We start from the raw sequence: 20,513 nt of genomic DNA on the forward strand, positions 1-20,513 counted from the left end.
TTCAAATTTGCATAGATCTTTATTTTTAGTAGAATCTATAATTGACATCAATTAAATAAAAAGGAGAAAAACAAGAGCAAAAAAATCTTTAAATTACAAGAAAATTACACTGCACCATTCATATAGTACAAAAATAGGCCTTATTTTAGAGTTATGTCCCATGTAAGATAGTCATTCTTGTACATTATTCATAGGTCACAAATCTGTAAGGTACTGTGTGCAGCCACAGGCCAGGAACCTCAGGAAGAGGCAGGAGGAGGTCAACAGAGACGTCTGAGGCTGCTCCACTAACCGGCCCCCGCTCCCCCATCACAAAGTGTTTCATTTATACTTAAACAAGCATGTGCACACATGGACGCACGCAGATCTGATTCAGCCCTTAAGTTAATGGAGATGGGATACATTCTACCTCCTCCCTCGACAGCTGCTGAACATACAGGGTGTCACCGCAGATCTTCCAAAATTAACAAAACAAACAAAAAGCAGAGATGACAGAATGACGTCAACAAAACACTTTGAACACATGTGAAGGGGGTCGATGGACTGTGACAACCTGAAAGCAACACGTCGTTACACTAAACAGACAGCATTAAAATGATTGTCTTTGGTTATGCCAAAGATATTGCTCCTATTAACTCCATCCGACTTCATATTGATCATTTCAGACTATATCCTAAGGCAGGACTGAAGCAACATCGAGCTCCACGTGAAATAAATCAGCTGTATAAAGAAAAAAGCCTCCGTCATTCCCATGAGCGAGTCTCTTCTTTATAGCCAGAGGAGACAATTTGCGACAAGCAGCCAGATTTCTTTTTTTTTTTGTAACATTCCTGTTACTTTCTACATTAAAAGGCTTCACACTTTAGTGCCGGTGAAGTGGCAGCCTTATGATGATGAGCTGCTTTCTGGCACAATTAGAGAACCTCTTCTTTTTTAGTGTGTAGTTTCCATCACATTCTTGCAGTGAAAGAAGTGAGCTGGCTGCTAATGGTATTTCAGCAGCTCCCTGTGCTTTGGAAGCACGAGCTACTTAATGCTGCCCGCATTCATGATTTTCTTAAAAGTTGAACACTTGAATGCACAAAGCTCTGAGTTCATCAGTTTAAAGTTTTCTGAGTTTTCAAGCTGTAGTGAATACAACATCAAGCTAAGATGAATAAATCATTTTGTGTGTGTGCACTCGAGGGGCCACGGAAACTTGTCTGTACACCCACAAAGCGTTGCACTTGAGGAGAAACTTTATTCTTTCTGGAAGCAGTATTTGTCTTTTGTAAGGGAAGATGCTCGATGGATAATGTTGATGAGTCTGAGCATCAATAGTGATTGCAACAAATTGGTTCTTCTTTAGAAGGAAACGCTCAGCATCCAGAGTTCAGGAAATAGTATAGGGAAGAAAATTTGGGTGCTGCATTTGCCCATTATCTGTTGTTTGCACACTTTGCACTAAGCTGGGGAAGTCAATAAGATTTTGTGGCTGAAGTCTGAGGCTGTAGTTATTACATTTTTAAATTAGCACCCGCCTTAAACTGGGGCTAATTGAAGCCTTAAATGGCAGTAGGCACTAATGCGCATCACACAAAGCGATGCAGCACACGCTCGTTATTCTGCAGCCACATTAGCTTTGTTCCTTTCCAGGGCACTTTCTCTAAATCCACGTTCTCGGGTTGGTTTCCAATCCAGTTTAGTGCTTCCTGGCTGAAACTGCAGCGATAAGCCAAATGTGCTACACCTGCACTTGCCATCTGAGATGAATTAGGCTTCCTGGCTCGGTGCTGTGTCTGCGAGCGTACATACCAATCTCTCTTCATCCTTTTGAACAGGATGTTTGGAAGGTTCTGGTTTAATTCTTTATTCACTAAAGTTTTTTTTTTCTTCCTGGACAATTTGCAATTTAAATCACACGCAGCTCTAAATATTTATGAATAATACCTTCTGAGAAAGCTATTCCAAACACAACTGGTTAAATTTAATTTGATTAGTTTTGTGTGCTTGTGCACCTTCTCGCCCTAAAACAAGGAGATGATTTGATTGTCAGTGACATGAACTTAGGAACAAATAGGTCTTCACCCTAGATGGAGCCGCCTGGGTAGAAACAGTGGAATGAGACATGAGGCAAATCAACACCCCTAACAATTTCAAGTTGATTTAGCACTTAAACGCTGGCCAACAAGATCTATGGACAATCCTTCTACCCATTCTATTTTCAATAACAGGTTTTAAAGCCCAGGTGTGACTGCCCATGAATGCTGATCCTAAAGGCAATAAATTTTAGGAGATATAGGAGTTTCAGCGGACTAGAATTTACACAGCAGCTTTACAGTTTCTGAATCGCAATTGCTTGTTTCTCTTCTAAAACATAAATTTGACTCAAATGCCTATTCTCCTAAATCTTTTTTCGACAAGCATTTTCATATCTGACCTACATATAATTTGACCTCTATAATCATTTAACAGCTCGTCTGACGGCGTTTGAAACCTTGCTGAATGATATGAGAGGTAGATTAATAAAAAGGATGAGCAGCTGCAGTTTTGTATGCATGTCATCACCATGACAACCCTCTCTCAGCAAGCTCCACCGTTTTGTACTGGAAATGAAAAAACAACAACAACACAATCATAATTTCAGCATAGTAGAAAAAGGTGATCAATGGATTCAAAATGGCTACACTGGGTTAAATCATGAGATGCACATTTTTCGATGATAGCCAGCCCAAGAGAAAAGGAATCACTTTAAAACAATCTTCCCTAAAGGTATGATTAAAATCTCTCAGAATAAATAGTTGCTGCAGTATCATTCAGAATATAATTAATTGGCAAGTACGCTGAAGAGATAATCTGAAATTCAGATTAGACGAAGACTGGAGGGTGAGTGCAGAGACACTGATGAGATGTGGAGTCTCTACGCGGGACTTCTAAACAGCATTCAAGATTTGAAGAGAGCAGAGAGGCGAAATAGGAAAGGAAACCTTCACTTCAGAGGGCCGATAAACATTCCTCGACCTCATAAGCAGTAAAATTACTCACACACACACACACACACACACACACTAACAAAGTTTTAGTCATTATGATATGAGGTGTGTCTAATGTACATTTGTAGTGCTAATGTGCTCAGACAAAAGGGAAAGCCTTGATGTATTGTTAACTGCGTCTGCTCTGTCAATGAATCAATCACAGGTAACTCAACACCTGCCAGCTGCTTTAGAGAAGCTCTTGTGCTCTACAGTCACATATTGTTCTGGGTCCCATCAGCACTTCAGCTGCTTCTCTCTCAGCCCCAGGATGTGCACACATCAAACATAGAAATTAAATATCCCTGGAAGGGATTGTGCCTCAGGGTTGATCGAGTAGCCTGTGTGTGTTTTTTTCTTTCTTTCTTTTAATTCATATTACTTTTTTGATATCCTTCCATGTGATGGTTGGGGAGGTTATGAGCGCAGGAGAATTTATAGTCTCCAAAACCGGGATAAATTGAGTCCATCTTGAATCCCAAAAGGCTGGAGGAAGCTTTGCTGGTTGTGTGACTCACATTTTGTTCTGCCAGAGCTGAGAGAGATCCAGACTGTGTGTACAATAGGAGAACTAACGCCCCCCTCACACCTAGAATAATAACCAAACAGATAAAATAAAGACTGTGTGAAAGATGGATTTTGTTTTAAGTAAATACAAAACGCTGTCTCATCATAAAGAGAGACGACTCAGACAGTCTGTTTTGTTTGTCTGACTGGTGACACGTCATTACAAACCATTAGAGTCTGGACATTTCCTTGACAACTATTATGCTTCTGATTTGTGCGTTTTTAAATTACGCTGTGATTCGCGACAGATAAATGGTGCTTTTGTGAACATTTTGGATGTTGATGTCACTAAACGACACTTCAGAGAGAATCAATGTTTCCAAATCCGATTTCATGCTTCGTAATACAATTTTTTTGTTATCACTTTTAAGTTTAAGTATTAATTGTGACAGGAGCGGCTTTAGCTTCTCTATAAAGGGCAGTACACTATTCATCAGATTAACACGCTCACATTCACACAGACACACAGACACACACACTCTACTCCTCACACTCAACAATCTCATCTGGCTACTGCACTGAGACTGATGGAAAGAAAGAGGAAAAGAAAGAAAAGAAATAATAATAATTTGTTTACTGTAACAAAGAGGAGCTAGAGCTGAAGAGGAAAATGGACTCCGCACAGACAAACACTGTTAGTGATTGAGGGCAAAAAGAGGGAGAGAGCCAGTTTAATAGAAAAGCGCCCAAGTGTGAACAGAGCAAAGCTCGGGCCATCCTGAGCTCTGAGAGACAGCGGCTTCCCATCAGGACTCCCACAGCAGATCCCGAAGCAGGACTCAGATGAGAACCCGGTAAGACAGAGACAGGAAAAAAGGGATGAGAGATAAAACCAGAAAAGACTGTGAGAGGGCAGTTACCACAGCCCTGATTTATCAGACAAATGAGGGTGAGAAGACTTTAAAAGCAGGAGAGAGGGAGGGATGTGGGGGAGGCATTAAAGAGCACTTTGTGTTTTGATAAAGGCAGTCCTCTCATTTTGGACGTCAAACTCTTCGTTATCAGAGTCTGTATTTACCCCATCATCCCCCCACACTGTCGGGATGCCGCGGTACGACACCACCCTATTTCCCCCTAGGCTGAAACTGCCCCCGAGGCCGCCGCCAGCCTCCAGAGAGGGCAGTTTGATGAGTGCGCCTGAGCGCAGCTGCAGCAGCAGGAAGATGCCAGCGAAGGTGGCAATGATGGCTATGCAGCTGAGTACGGCGATGGTGATGGGCAGCCGGGAGCTGAGCTGGAGCTGCATTCCCCGGTTCCCCGGGCCCACCATGAAGCTGCCAGGGGACTCGCGCATGTACTGGTTCAGGTGCAGGCACGTGCTAGAGATGGGGTCCAGGGAGCTGTGAGGGGGGCAGCTCAGACAGGCCTGAGGGCTGAGGCTGCTGCAGGTCAGGCAGGGCGGTGGGCAGGGCAGGCAGGCCGGGACGGAAGCTGGTGGTATAGAGTTTCCCACTGTGTAGTTGACGGGCTGGGAGCCCACTGAGAAGCCTGAAGGACATTCTTTCACACAGCCCTGCTGAAAGAGGTAGTAGCCGGTGTCGCACTCTGTAACACAGAGAAACAAAACTGTAGTACAAAGCATGTACCTTTTCATATGAGTCAGATCACTCAAAAACAGAACCAAGATTCCCACCCAGACAGTCGAGGCTCAGAGGACACACATCAACACACTAAAGCACAACACACATTTCTGTGTTCATGCACCAGTGAGGTCGCTTGGTATCTTGGAAAATGCGGGACAAAGTTTCAAGGCATTTTGCTTTCACGTCACCATTTTCACTTTTAGAGCTGCTTTCGCTTACTAAGAAAACTGATGACGAAAAAAAGATTTGCAATTTATATGCTGAGTGCAGCATGTTTAAGTCAACAGAGCTGTTTCCATATGCAGCAGGTCCAGATGCAGGCCATTGCCTATAATGGCAATTAACAGACTGTGGGTGCTGGGGGTAACAGCGCTGAAAAGAGGAGTGTGAGCCAACAGAAGGAGGGGAATCTAATTTACTGCAGGGTCTTGTCAACTTGTAAGGAAACAGAGAAGACTAGAGTTGTGAGCCCCGAGTCAGACAGCATCAATTAACACATGATACATGATAATCATATGATACAATGATCAAATATATGATAATTAAATTCAGTTCCCCCTCTAATGACTGTGTATGATCTCATCTGTCGGTGTGTAAGTACCTCTGACAGCCTGTAGGGGTCAGAATGTCACTGTTTCAGAGAACATGTAGGTGGACTTCATACTGTGTTGGGTGCTCAGTCAGTGGTATCTCGAGACCTTGCCTATAGCAGTATTTGGATTAGGTATGAGAAGGCAGTATGGACGTCATTAAATTTAAATGAGGTTATTAAAAAGGGACCTGCAGTAAAATTTCATTTGATCTCATCAGAAGTTAGATCTTCATTTCAAATTGACACTGACACTGAGGCTCTGTAACAGCGTGACATTCGCAGGAAGAGTTTGAATAAGGTAATTGTGTGACTTTCAGATGAGTCTGCCCTCAGCTGACGTGGAGACATGCAATGCAAACGGAGGCAGCTGAGCACACATGGGATATTTCATCCTGTTCACCTCGCCTGCTACTTCACGTCACATCTCAACATGACTCAGTAATTACACAATCTCCCCTCGGCTGTTGTGGCAGTAACTTCCTGTGCCGAACAAACTGGGGACAAGAGATACCAGTCTTACCAATGCATATCTGCCTCAGGTCCAAGGTCTTGCAGTTGTCATTGCCAGGCTGAGCCTTGTCAGAGGAGCTGGAAGTTGCTGAGCCGGTGCCGTACAGCACCAGGACGAACTGGGTCAGAGTGCCTGAGTGGAGAGATGAAGGAGATAGAAAGACTGAAATTAAGCGGGAGACAAAGTGGGCCTGTCAGAAACAGTGAGGCTCTGGCACTCCCTGGGGTGGAATTGGTAAATGTATCCTCCTCTCACTGTAAAGTAGACTCTTGGATTTTCTGCATAAAGTGACAGAAAATGACTCGTTGAAATGAGCCGCAATTTAAAGACAGCATGATTTCACTCCGTGCCTAATATGAGTGTTATAAAGTGCACATCTCTAAAAGAAGCATTCAAGTGTGGGGACTTGTGAGAGGTTCCACTTTAGTAAATCACTTCTTGCTGAGGAGGGAGGTGTGAGGCGTTTATCAAGATCTGTTTTCTGGGGTTTCCTTGGCTTCTAAATACCGTGCTGTGGGTGGACCTGATAAGTCCAGATGCAGACGGTCGTTGGTGGATGATCCAAGTGCAAACAGAGAGAGTGCAGTATTCACTCCACTGCTTTATCACGCTCCCTGCTATAAGAAAACTGATTGCTGCAGAGCTGCACAGAGTCAGCTTCACAGCGCCTATAAAGAGAACAAAAGCGCAGACACTTTGGAGACAGGAGCCACACTTGATCTCTAATCTCCTGGCACTGAATCCTTAACCCTTGTGCTAGACTCAACAGATTAATGCATGTGTTGAATAACATTAATGTGAGGACATTCTGGTGGCCTAGTGGTTAAGACACATAGCACATGACCACAACACCCTGTGTTCAAATTTAAATGCCCTTGTTTCCTGTTTGTATCTGTGTTGTCAAGATAGATATAAAGTCACTTAAAATTACTTTTAATATTGTAACATTACATTACATACCATGAAGGTTTTTTCCCCCAAGATTTCAACATAATAATGTCATTAACTGTGCATATAAGAATCTGAATTGAGTATTCTGTTTTATGTCTTTTTTATAGCCAATTATGTTCTTACTAGGCCTGGGCGTTATCTTTTCTTTCATACCTTCCTGTCATTTCACCATGGCATAAGGTATATGATATGCGCAAAAAAAAAAGTATTAAAAGCTGAGCTGCTGGTGATAGAAGTCATTGTAGCATGTATGACATTTTCTAATATGCAATTAGCCTCCTGAGACAGGTCTTGCTGGGTTTAAATACTTATGTCCCATTGAATATGGAATAGAGAGAAAATAAGTGCCCTGCTCGCTGAAGGGCCCAATGAGACTTGTTGCTGCAGCGAATGCCAACACATGAGTGGGCTGAATGAGGATGAAGTGTTGAATAAAATGATGTGGCAAATACACTGCTTCTGTAGTTGGAAAGAATTATCTCAAGATAAAGCTGTATGTGGCAATATTCCCAAACGAGGACGAAGCATTTTTCTTTTGTAGTAGTCCCGAGACGTTATCCTCACCACTTGCATGCGCCATCTGTCTTAGCCCAGGTGCTTGTTCCACCAGTAGAGACTGACCTCTGGTGGTGCAAACTGTGCACTACACCCAAGCCTAGTACTTTCTACTTCTTTTTTTATTTGTTTTTGGGGTTCCTTGTTTTTTGTTGTGCTTTTTTTACTCATGATTAATAAAACGTTCAATCTTTTGCTCAATTGACCATAAGTTAACTGACAGTTTTTTTTAATCATTCAAGTCATTTATCAAGCAGTTCCAGCCTCTCAATTGTGGGGATTTACTGCTTTTCCTTTTTCAATATAATTTTAAATAGAATATTTTTGGGTCTGTGAGGATGAGGATGTCTCTCGAGATTTGTGATGGGCATCTTTTGCTGTTTATTTTAAATTTTGATGAAATAACAGTGTCAAAAAATTGAATCAATAGGGAAAATGATCATTAGTTGCAACCCTATTTTAAATATGGCCAAAATAGAGAAAAATTTGGAAAGCACCATTTTTTGGAATGTTCATTTCTTGGATTTATTCACAACAAAGATGTTTTACCATAGTCGCTGGCACCGGCTACATTCTCAATCTCCAGCGTCCACGCCCCGGTGGGGTTCTCATCCCAGGAGTGGGTGGTCATGAAAGCCCAGTCATTAAACCCCTCTGATGAATAGTCATGAGGCCTGCAGGAAAAAACACAAGCAAGGAGTATTAACAGTTTGTGTTTACCAACTTGTGCTGTATTGTCTGCATACTTGTGTGTTTGTACCTGGGGTGGAGCAGAGTGGAGCGTGTGCCGGCAGGACTAATGAGGTGGATCGCCAGGTTTCCCCTGCGGTTGTAGGACAGGGTGAGCCGGGCCTGGACGTGCTCTAATGAGGTCACGTGACTGTCTGTCCCAAAGCAGGCGTCAACGCTCTTGTTTATCGACAAATGGCTGCCGATGTTGCTGTCGAACATAAGAAAGAATGTAGGAAGAAGACACATGAGGACAAAGGTAGACCTTACTTATGGGCTGTGTGCCGCCAAAATCATTACTGGGTCGTTCTGAGCTTGGGATAAGCTACTCTCCAGATAACTGTGTGAGTGTGACATTTGGCTCCCGGCCAGTGTGGAAGCCTGTGAAGGGTGAAGAGTTTGTGGCCTTGAACAGGATTAGCGTCTCACAACCTGTAGCCCCAGTGTCCTCTGTGGAAAAAGCGCCTCTTTTTTACTCTCTTGCTTAGGAGATTACACGCATTCACAACAACTCAGAGGAGGAGGGGGACGATTACGTTTTTAAGTGACACAAGGTGATCACTAAACTGTCACGCTGCTTTAAGACAAAGTCTCTCCAAGTTCAGTCTGATACATTTTTTATGATGTATTAAAGAACTACATAAATGACCTTTGTAGCAGCATCACATGGGAACAGTCTAAAAGGATAATTTACACCACTTTTCTAGCTGCCAACGAGCCATATAGTGACTGTCCACATTATTACTGGGATGCAAACTGGAAGCACTTCAACATTTGCATGTTGGGGCTACTGCAACATGTATTTTGTGGTGTTTGGAGGTAGAGTCAGAAAACATGAGGAAGGACATGGAAATTTATACAAATGGCTGCTGAAGTTGATTTATCATTGCCATTTAACCACTGCGACACAGGCGTCTGTGATTTAAGGTCACGGAGAAGCAAAATGTGTGGTGTTGTTGTAGGTACGGCATTTGCTTTTACAAGCACACAGAGGCAAAACAGAGGGAGGGGTATGCTACAAACCTGTGGAAAATCAACAAGTAAATGAGAAAAAGACAGACGGAAAGAAAGCTACATTTCAGTAGCAGCTACAGGTGAAAATCACAGCAGTGAGGACTGTAAACACTATTGCTGAAAATTAAAATATGTCTGAAAATTAACATAAGATTTCTCTGTTCAGCATCACTGAAGCACAACACAAATGGTATAATTCTATTTTTTAGTTGCCTTCTGCTTAAATGTGTTTCCCCGCTGGCATTAGCAGCTCACAGCAGATCTGGTCCATTGCATTATGAGACATCTACCAATTACATACTTACCACATATTGGAAATCCTTTATTAAACTATTTTTAAATTAAATCTGTTTACAGCAATAATCCTGGGGAGACACAAATATGTATTTAAATCCTGTGTTTAAAAAGCTTTGCAGAACCACCAACAAATATTCAGGGAGGCAGCCAAACCAGTTGTTATCCATTTGGTGGTTAGCACGCTTCAGAGTGTTTCTAAATCATAAATCTTTTTAAAAAGCTTTGTCAGAGCTTCTAACTCGTGCCAAACTCCAGTTTGCAGTATTATAAAATGTAATAGTCCTGGTTTCAGGGTGTCTACAGATATAAGACATTTAGATTTAATGCTTTTAAAGATAACTTAATGCCAAATTAAAGACTGATTTTTGTACAAATCATCTTTTTCTTATTCAAGCTTTGGCAAATACAATTCAAATTCAAGTAAGTAGTATATATTTAGTCCCGTACTGAGGGAGATTTTATGCAGCAATCTGGTTATTGGAATGATTTACATTTTGCCAACAGCCATATGGAAGTATAAAGTAAAGGGGCGGACACGACTCGCGGCAGTATTTTGAATTTGAGTGCAGTAACCGTTTTGGCCACATTCTTACATACAGCGCCTTTAAGTTTGTTCCTCTTTCAAAAGTCTAGCATTCCAAAGTGTGCATGCAAATCTGGGTGCCTATCACATTCAATGCTGATATACACACGAAATCTCTCTGATGCCTATTAGAAACAAAACCTGTATGCTCATTTATTTGGTTAGAGACACGCTTACAGAAGCTTTCCTGTACAGACTTCAGGCTTAAAGGCAAAATCCATTTTCCAAATGTAAACACAAGGTTAGGCCAAACAATACAATTCAACTCAATGATCTGCAACTCTGAAATCCATGGACAAATCTCTCTATACACAGAACAACACCAAACTTAAAACTCCAGAGTTATTCATTCATCATCTAACTGCTGTCATTATGCTCCTAATGACACAGTATTGTAGTTGTCCCAGGAAATGTGTCCCTTTTGATGACACTGTCATGATTCCGTTAGATGTAATCACTGTATATAATTGACAGTGAGAAAGACACTGAACCCCTACCTGCCGACTTATTTCAAGTCACTCTGGATAAGTGAGTCAGCTAAACACCTAAAATGTAAATCGAATAACCTGCCTTGACTGCTGCTCCCAGACGCTCAAACCATCTGCTCTGAGCATCTCATAGCTGCAGTAAAAGAGAGAGAAACCTCAAACCCAGCGAGGGAAGTGACAGGGAGCGCATAATGAAGAGGAGATGTCAGGCTGTTTAGACTGTGACACCAGGAAGAGAAGGAGTAAAATGGCTGAGGAGAAATTTAGCGTCTTAACAGCAAAAGCAACACATGAATTGACAAATTATTATTTCTCTTTTAAATGCTACCCCTCGAGCCGAGCTGAGTGCCTGTCGCAAACACACACATAACACACACACACACACACACACACAACGACACGGAGCATTTCACCGGGCGCACAGAGCCGAGCTGCAGATGAAGACATAACATGTCACTGCAGCAAAGCATGACGGCTCAGTTATTCCTTCTTCCTCACCTGCGTTCTGATATGGACCAGTTTAATGTCAGTTTCTTTTATGGCTCACTGTGGCTCAAACATCATGGTGCTTAAATCACACGCTGAGTTTATGTCAAAACAATGTGCATAACAGTGTATTTATGGTGCATCTGTTCCTCTATTTCTTGTTATAGCACACTGAGTACCATTATTCTATGCTTTATTTATCTTTCAGATCACATTCATCACTTTATATTTCATCAGTTGCATCATGCGTTTCTGTAAGATGGTTATTTACCTCTGTGCTCTATGTGCTGCAGCTATCTAAGCCAGGTTACTACTGTCAAGCTAGTTTTTTATGTCAGGGAGGAACTTTTCTGGTAAAAGGGGTATACAGTGATTAAGTTATGCACTTCCATAAAGTTGGGAGACACACGAGACGGATTAAGACAGTTTTAGAAAGCGTCCTCCAGAGCCACAGATGACTTCAGACAACTGTTTAAAAAAGCTAAATTGTCCTCCATGAGGCAAGTGTATGTTAAATCAGTGCAGTGCCCTATAAATAAAGAATCATATGCTGTATGTTGGGGTGATGCTTTTTAATTAAAAATCCAAACTGCTGTTTCAAAGTGTGAAAAATTAAATATTTGACCACAGTGGCACAGACTTGTATTATAGCAAGGGACATTCCTAAAAATGAACCTTAGGGCTGAGTGGTAGACAGCATCCAGTGATGTTAATGTAGAGGTGGCAGCTTTTCCATATATAACATTCCCATAATCCAAAACAGATAAAAATACAGCTTCTACCTTTCTTTTTCTATGTAGAAAGGGGAAACAGTTCTTATGTCTGTACAGAAAGCAAAGTATTATTCTCAATCTAGAAGTCAGAATGTCAATATGGTGCTTGAAGTTTAGACTGTCGTCCAGTAAACTAGGCTACTGGTCCTCTCTTTGCTAGCTCAAACCGAAGACAACTAGCTAGCCGTGCGGAACAAATAATCATGACACAAAACCATCTGAGAGGTAAAGTGAGTAAAGGTTTTGGAGTTGACACATACACCATGGGTAAGGCTGTTTGCTGAGTTCGTACAATGCCGCTGCCTTACAATAATGTTAGCTTGTCGCAATGGAGGCACCCACTTTCGACTGAACAGAACAACATCAATTCTAAAATGTAGTTTAGGATTAGGCTGTGTGGGCTGCATTCAAATTAATTCAAACAAATTACTTGCTACTTCTAATTAGTCTGAAGTACGTTTTTAAGTGACAGCTGTAATAAGTGTAGACACTTGTAATCAGGGTGTTGAGATAAATTCAGTGGGCTGTGTGTGCATGTGTGGTGTACTAACCTTGGCTCACAGAGCATGGCGATCACACATTTCCGCTGCGGCCTCACGTTGGTCCATGTTTGTGCCAGCGCTACAATTGCACTGGCATCAAGCAGACCATATCCATATGAATGGCTAACTGCAGAGACCAGGAGAGAAAAGAGGAAACAGACATGAATGTTGGCCTGCTGAGAGCAGCATCCTCTCCCAGCTCCAACTTTACAGACGAGCTACAGTGTGTGTCCCGTTTAAAGCTTTCACACGTCCAATTCCAGGGCCTTACATCTCTCGTTACAATTTGGTTTATTCGAAGCATAACATGTTAATGAGCCTCAAAGGCATTTGCAAACTGCAGAGGGGAGAGGAGAAGTTGGAAGGAGTTGCAGTACCTTTCCGCCCAACCCCATTGGTTCTCCAGTCGTTGGTGAGCAGGTGGGCAGGGTGAGAAGTTCGTACAACCAGATGTTGCATGTCCCTCCAGGTCAGGTTTTTACTGGTATGTGTGCATGTGCAAGCACACACACAGACACACACAGTCACATAAAGAGAAAGAGAAAGAGAAAGAGAAAGAGAGAGAGAGAGAGACACACACACACACACACACACACACACACACACACACACACACATACAGAGTAAGACTCTGGCTTTAAGTCAAGTTGAGGCACTCAAACAGATCAAACAGACACCGCTGACAATACATCCTACAGTCTTAACCTGCAGGTGGACAGCTGATTAAATACAAAGAAGTACCAGTCACGTACTCTCCTGAATTAAAGCAAATCATCAGTCAACGTGTTTTTGAACTCAATTTCTGCCCTTTGGGGCCTTTGGCAAAATGTATTATTAAGAGAACACTCTGAAAAAGTGTGAAGTGATTATTCTGCCTGTAGCCACACAGGTTTGAATGGACAAAAAGGGTTAGAGGAGGTCACAGATGTGTTTAAGGGGACAGTTTAGATCTTTTAAGGTGGGGCTGTATGAGGTACTTATCCATAGTCAGTGTATTACCTATAGTACATGTCAGTTGGCACGCCCCCTGTTTAGAGAGGCAGGTTTGAGCCCGACACAGAAGCTAAGCAACGTGACGGGCAGCAATAAAACGTGTTTTAGCCACCTGTAAAAAATTCCTACCTAACACTATCAATATCAGTTTGAGTTACACTATCTTTAGAATATCTTCACTGCTTCACTGTACCGTCAGACAGTGATTTGCAACAGGTAACTGTTACATCGGTCTCTTGGTAGCCAGACTTCATTAATAAAAACAATGATTTAACAGCGCTGAACTCAGGAGCCGCTAGTCAACTGCTGCCTCGATCAGTTATTTTGTTTGTGTTATTTTGTGACTTTGGTGTTTGAAGGGTTAGTTTGAATTCACCGAAGTCACACAATAACACAAACTAACAAGCTGATCGAGGCAGTGGTACACTAGCAGCTTCTGTGTTCAGCAAGTCAAAATTACTGTTTTTCTCAATGGAGTTTGGTTGGCTTTGTCGAGAACATAAATGAGGAACTGAAGCCGTTAATGGCTCCCCCATCAGAAAGGGCTGCTTGATGGAAAAGTAAAGCGGTAAAAATACTCTCAATACAGTGTACACTAAAACTGTTACAGATCTTTTTAGGTGGCTAAAATACGTTTTGCTGCTGCCCTTGTCCACGGCAGTGTAATGCTCAGCTTTGGTGTTTGTACTCCTGCTGCTAGTCCAAAATGGGGGCTGCTGAAAAGACATCTCCTATATGTGATACACTGACTATCGATAAGTTCCTCATAGAATGCAGTCCCTTTAACTTTTCATATTGTGGATTTGGTCAAATGGGGAATATGATTTAGTAACTTCGCTCAATGGCTTTCTCATCAAATCTGTCCTAACTGGAATCCTTTGCTATCACTTCACTCTCTTTTGCACCAAGACTAATTACTCATTTTCAGGACTGTTCTGACGTTCATGTTTGTTCCTTCATTAGTGCTGCATGACTGGATAAGAGTGATTAGAGCTGTTTGTGTAAATGCACTGTAAGAGTCTGTCAGGCAGAAGGGTTAAAAAGTAATTCATAAAATGGGACAATCAAGCACAATTGATGCATCAGCACGCAGTGCCAGCAATTAAAGCCTGTTCAAATACAAGAGCGTTAAATCTATAATGGGCCTTCTAAAAGTCTGAGGAAAAACAAGGGTAGGAATTATTTTACCTGTTGCCGCTAAATAACCATTTTGCAGTAAGGAAACGTCTAACCACGTGCTAGAAACTGATAAGAGTGGGGCATTAATTCAAACTACTTTGGCTTTCTGAATATTTTAGTGTACATGCAGGTACTGAAAATGACTAATCTTCCGCTAGAATAATTACAGCACAGTCTAATCATGAGTTTGTTCTGTGCAAATTATATTTTTAACACTTTTCTTCTCCATAGAAGAAAACTGATTTTAATCAACAAAAGTCTGGGAAATATGCAGATGGGGAAGGTTCGGATGAGGCTGTAAAGCTGAGGAGAATTGCAACGCTGTGTAAGACTCAGAAAAGTGGTGATAAGCACTTACTTGGCCTCAAGGGCAAGAGCGATGATCCCAGCAGCCAGCGGGGCGGACGCAGAGGTGCCTGTGTGGGAGTCTGTGCACTTTGATTTGAGGTCTGTAGTCACCTGCGGAGGATGAACAGGGCAAAAGCTGAAGTTGGAAAATATTCTTGAGAAACATTCACACGAAAGTTGTTCTTCCAATTCAGTTTTATAACTCTGGGCCGTCCTTTCACAGTATCACAAATCCTAAACTTACCCCAGAACTGCTTTTGTGTATTCACATTAAAAGAAATCCTGATAACTTGGAATTTGCCTCCTTTAAAGGTCCAGTGTGCAGGATTTAGAAAATTAATATAATAAGTATATTTTCTAGAGTTTATAATGACCTGAAAATAAGAACAGTGTTTTTGTTGCCTTAGAATGAACCGTTTATACCTACATAGGGAGCAGGTCCTCGTCAATGGAGACTGCCATGTTGCACTGCCATGTTTCTACAGTAGCCCAAACAAAGCACACCCTGGCTCTAGATTGGACCACTTGCATTTCATGTCGGCCACCTTAATTAGAAACTCCTCTGCAACGTGCAGCGTCAGAAAAACACACATTTTTTAAGTGAAACTGCTTTATTCAGTGTTTTTCCCAGTTTTAATCACCTGGTCCGTTTTAATCACCTCAGAGAGAGACCCCTGCGGATAATTCGGCTCCTGGGAAAAACGTCCTGAACAATGACCACTAAAGGAAATCTAACCAGGAGAAGTTTCAGCTGGTTGCAATCTGCAATCCTCACTGCTAGATGCCACTAAATCCACCCAAATCTTACACACTGTTCCTTCAAGTGGGCAAAAAACTTGATTCTCCATTACTCCCTCTCTTACTATCTCATATGTATTTGCTGGAGGCAGAAATCGCCTAACAGCTGGAGAAGCAGGAGCTGAAGAGCAAGAAAGTCTACAGCATGGCTCTGAGGACAAGCTGGAAAATCAAAGTGGGAAAATTGAATAACTTGTGCTCAGCCTCTCTCAACAACTACCAGTGAGGTGTCTTTGAGCAAGACTCTTTTTTAGATCAACTGCTCCAGCAGAAATCTATACGGTGACCCACAGCAGAGGGCTGTGGTTGTACTGGGCAGCTCCCAGAAGTGAAATTCTGCAGCTACATGAATACAAAGCAAAGCAGTGCAGAACCAGCATGTTTATACTCAGAATAGTGTATCTCGGGATGGATAAAGGTTACAAAACATTGCTTTGCAAAAAGCCCCCAGTCACTATAAAGGTATAAAGTGGAGGTCAATCTATGTAACTGAATAAGACTCACACAAAAGCCGTTAGAATCAAAAATCTGCTCTATGTGCCGACCAGTGCAGAGCCTCTAGAAACTAATCTTTTAACGGACTAAACAGAATAATAAATGCACTGGCAGAACTGACTTTAATGCTGCGATTATGCATTCAGAAGCTTCCCATATCCCTCTTACTTTAAAGTGAAAGAGAATGATAATATAAGTAAAAAAAACCTAAACAGACATTAAGATATTCACTCCTACATAACCCTAGAGGTCCCACCCTCTCTTTTCTACTCCATCTCTTCATTCCTGGGTTCATGAGTGACAGCACAATTAAATGAGTGCAGCACTGAGGCATTAAGGGACCAGCCACATGTCACGGAGATGTCATAAGCTGTCTGTCCAGTTGGCCTGGCTGCTAGACTGTATGCTAGGAAAAGAAAGGCTCTGTGTGTGTGTGCATGTGTGTGTGTTTGTGACAAGAATATTAAGCAGCAACAGATTGCCAGACGGAGTTTTAGCCGTTTACTATTCATAATAATTTTAATGGCCCAAGACTGAATGAATGGAGAAGAGGAAGAAACGGAGGAAAAAGCAAGGAAGTCATGCTGTGGTTCAGACAGCAGGTTCAGAATAACGCTGCAGAATGTATGGGACTGAACAATTACTCAATTAGTCACTTAGAAAATAAAAAAAAATCTGTGGTTTCAGCTTCTCAAATATGAACATTTTCTGGGTTTCCTAGTCTTCTGTGATAGCAAGCTGCTTTTTCGGGTTTTGGACAATCAGTCGGACAAGTTGAGACATTTAAGGAGTCAAACTTGATTATTTTTTGTCTATTTAAAAACCAAAATAATCAGTGTCAAGGAAATCATTCGAGATTTATCAATAATTAATATAATTGTTGCAGATGTGTATGTACAAAATTGATATGTATCTATCAGACAGCATGATCAAGCGGTATTCCTAAAGGGTTAACAAACACTGACACATAAAAAATGACACATACACATTATAAAAAAGCAGAGAAAAGCTGCAAATCATGTCAGAATCCTCCAATATGGGAGGAAGAAACCAAAGACTCTATATGAAGACGGATGACATGTCTCCACTTCCTCCTGCTGCACTAAAATGAAGCCAAAATATCCTGGATATGGCTTCTGCCATCTTGCATTAGTGAGGTCATTTGGAGCTAAGGTCTGCGCAGTAGAGATCTCCGCAGTATCAAGTTCCCACCCATACCCCCGTCCGACTAATCGCAAGCAGTGCCACTGATCGTGAGCACACTGGTTGGTGCACACAGCTGTCAATCATGATATCAACCCCCCTTTTAATAGCATCAAATAACTAGGTACAACAAAACTTATCAGAAAAATAAACACTTGGAACACACACCAGAGTGATAAGAACGACACAAAATGGCAGACACCATCATTGGGAAAAATTTGTTTGGCGCATACTTTGAATTTTAAGTTTGGCCCATGTCCCACCTACTAACATGGGAGGGCATGACCTGTACTGCAGCCAGCCATCAGGGGGCAATCAAGATTTTGGCTTCACTTATGCGGAGCTGTCACGTCTTCTATATACATCTACGGCTGAAACCAGCTTATATTTTACTTTTATCCTTTGATAAGATACCTTGCAGAGTTCTTGAACACTAGTAGTGCTGAAGCTGTGTTTTATATCAGTGGGTGTCCGTGTTTGTCTCGTGCACGTGAATGCACATACACATGCACTTTGGTGACAAGATACAGTGTCATCAATGGTTTCACACCATTCCAGTCATCTACAGACGGGTGTAACGAGCTGAAATACAGCAATGTGCCAGCAACGGCAGGGAAGATGAAAAATGAAAGCAAGTCAATATGGTTGCAAACAATGGCTACGGTTACACACACTAATATTCCACAATATTTCAAATATGACAATATTCTGAATTTGATACGGGTCATGTAAACAGCATATTCCCGAGAGATATTCAGAATTTGAGCATTTTCTGATGTATACAGTGCATTCAGAATATGTGTCTCAATTGGGGTTTTTAGCGCAGTTTGCCACACATGCCTCTCATCTGTTTACAGACAGCTCTGTACTTTGTACATAAACCAACTCACTGGTGGTGGCTGGTGTAGAAATGTATAACCAAAAGAAAAGCCCATATTTCTGGTTTGCAGAAGACATACATCTATTTTTAAACACTACAAAAGACGTGGACACAACAGGTGTTTGGATATGCACAAATATCGCAACACCGACCTTTTCAACAAAGTGATTAGAGAGAGGGAGGCTGTGTTCGCACGGTCCAACAAGTCCACACTGATAGGAAACTAAAAAAAAAATCCTATTTGATGCAAGGAAGCAAAATGACACGCATCTCTAGCTGTTCCACTTTTCCGTATTTTGACGTAATAAACGACTTGTTAGAGCACATTAATCGAAATGTTCATGGCTTTATGTTACTTGTACTTTTGGTGGAATATTCATTTTCATTCATTTTCAGCAGCCATGTAAACAGCTTAGTAGTTATATTGTCTTTTTTGGAGTGAGGGCAAAAACTGGAATATTTTGTGCATGTAAACGTAGTTACTGCAGGTTTTAAAATGCAGGTTTTGTAAATGTTTTTGGAGGGAGGAAATGGGTTTAATACATTTGTTAGACCTCAAGGATACAACCTGGATAAGTGTTTGTAATTTAAATGTATGAAGAAGGTGCTGATCAAGTAAACTTCACCTTGGAAATAAATATCCTCCCTTTGTTTTTACCGCAGACATGGAAGCAGAAGAGAATAAGGAGAAAGTGAATAAGAGAAAAGCAAAACACTCACTATCTGTTTCTCGTTAAGGTTCCCCGAGCTGTAGGTGGTGGCGAGGGTGGAGGAGCAAGCCTCGCTGTACCACGGGACGTTGCCGTTCTGGGTGGAGCTGCTGATGGACAGGGTGTAGATGCTATTGGTGTAGCCGTCACAGTTACAGCTGTCCTTCTCTCGCCCTCCGTTCCCAGAAGCCCACACAAAAATGGAGCCCAAACCACCACGGCCCTAGGGGACATACAGTACCATTCAGACAACTGAAGAAAAAAAAACCCGACCACAGATCCTTTGATTCATTCACTCATTCATGCCTTGGACCTCCACTAACCAGAAAAGAACAAAATCTCATTCAATCTTTAATAGGAATCCCAATTATAGGAGCGCAAATTCATTTCAGGGCTCATTTCAAAAAGGGCCCATTAAAACTCAGCGTACATCACAGGGGCCGGGGTGGTCACTCAGTAAATAAAAAAAAAAAAGGCACTATATGACAACAGCTCATTGTGATAAATCATCCAACCTCTCAGCCTTTGAAGTGCAATAATTTTCATCTAAGAGCTGCTTTATTGTATTGAGTGGAACCATCTCTCTCTGCATTGATCAAACCCAGCTACGCACCACCCACACCACCATCTGACAGCACTGTCACTGTGGCAATTATCTTAGTAGTCAGTGTCAGCGGTTCCAATCAGCTTTATGGCACATGCCTTGAATCAAACTGCTCTATAACAAGATTCAGTGTTAGCTGGATGGATGTGTTTATTCATGGAGTGCAGATGTGAGAGCCTGGGGTGTGATCTGTATGCTTATTAATCTGTTGACTTGTTCGTTTTACATGTCTGACACGGCATTAACACAAGCGCTGCCATTGACAACAGGAGTGGTTACCTGACAGCATTGTGCCTTTTGGTTACTATTCAGATTGCCAGGTTGTTAAAAGCTGACAGACTAGTTTTCATAATGACCCCCGCCTTAAAATCTCTAGTGTTTGGAAGCCTTTGATTAGAAATACTTGTCAAGTAATTTAAAGCTCCAGTAACTGTTTGATTAGAATAAAAAAAATAATAAAAAAAACTTGATTTTTTTTTTCTTAAAACAATTGAAACTTGAAGAGACCGCATGCCGACTGACTGAGAGAGAGCTGAGAGATAAAAGATGAGCTGGCAGTTTAAAAAGCGCCCTTCAACTAACAATGAATATTCAAAGAAAAACTTTTCATACTTGGTTTCT

The 20,513-nt window shown here is 41.7% G+C and overlaps 1 protein-coding gene across 4 annotated transcripts in view; it reads right to left on the bottom strand.

Moving 5' to 3' along the window:
- furina (furin (paired basic amino acid cleaving enzyme) a) overlaps nt 1–20,513 on the bottom strand; it is a 110,468-nt gene continuing 89,955 nt past the window's right edge. For all 4 annotated transcript variants that reach the window (XM_050051874.1, XM_050051881.1, XM_050051865.1 and 1 more), the window contains exons 9-16: nt 19,299–19,511; nt 15,213–15,313; nt 13,060–13,163; nt 12,692–12,809; nt 8,531–8,710; nt 8,320–8,444; nt 6,274–6,396; nt 1–5,123 (exon numbers count right to left, since the gene is read on the bottom strand). In XM_050051874.1, the coding sequence (XP_049907831.1) occupies nt 4,516–5,123; nt 6,274–6,396; nt 8,320–8,444; nt 8,531–8,710; nt 12,692–12,809; nt 13,060–13,163; nt 15,213–15,313; nt 19,299–19,511 (1,572 nt within the window). In that variant the 3' untranslated portion in view covers nt 1–4,515. The remainder of the gene's footprint in view (nt 5,124–6,273; nt 6,397–8,319; nt 8,445–8,530; nt 8,711–12,691; nt 12,810–13,059; nt 13,164–15,212; nt 15,314–19,298; nt 19,512–20,513) is intronic.

Source organism: Epinephelus moara, chromosome 1 (genome assembly GCF_006386435.1).
Source record: "Epinephelus moara isolate mb chromosome 1, YSFRI_EMoa_1.0, whole genome shotgun sequence".
In the NCBI taxonomy this organism is placed as follows: Eukaryota; Metazoa; Chordata; class Actinopteri; order Perciformes; family Serranidae; genus Epinephelus; species Epinephelus moara.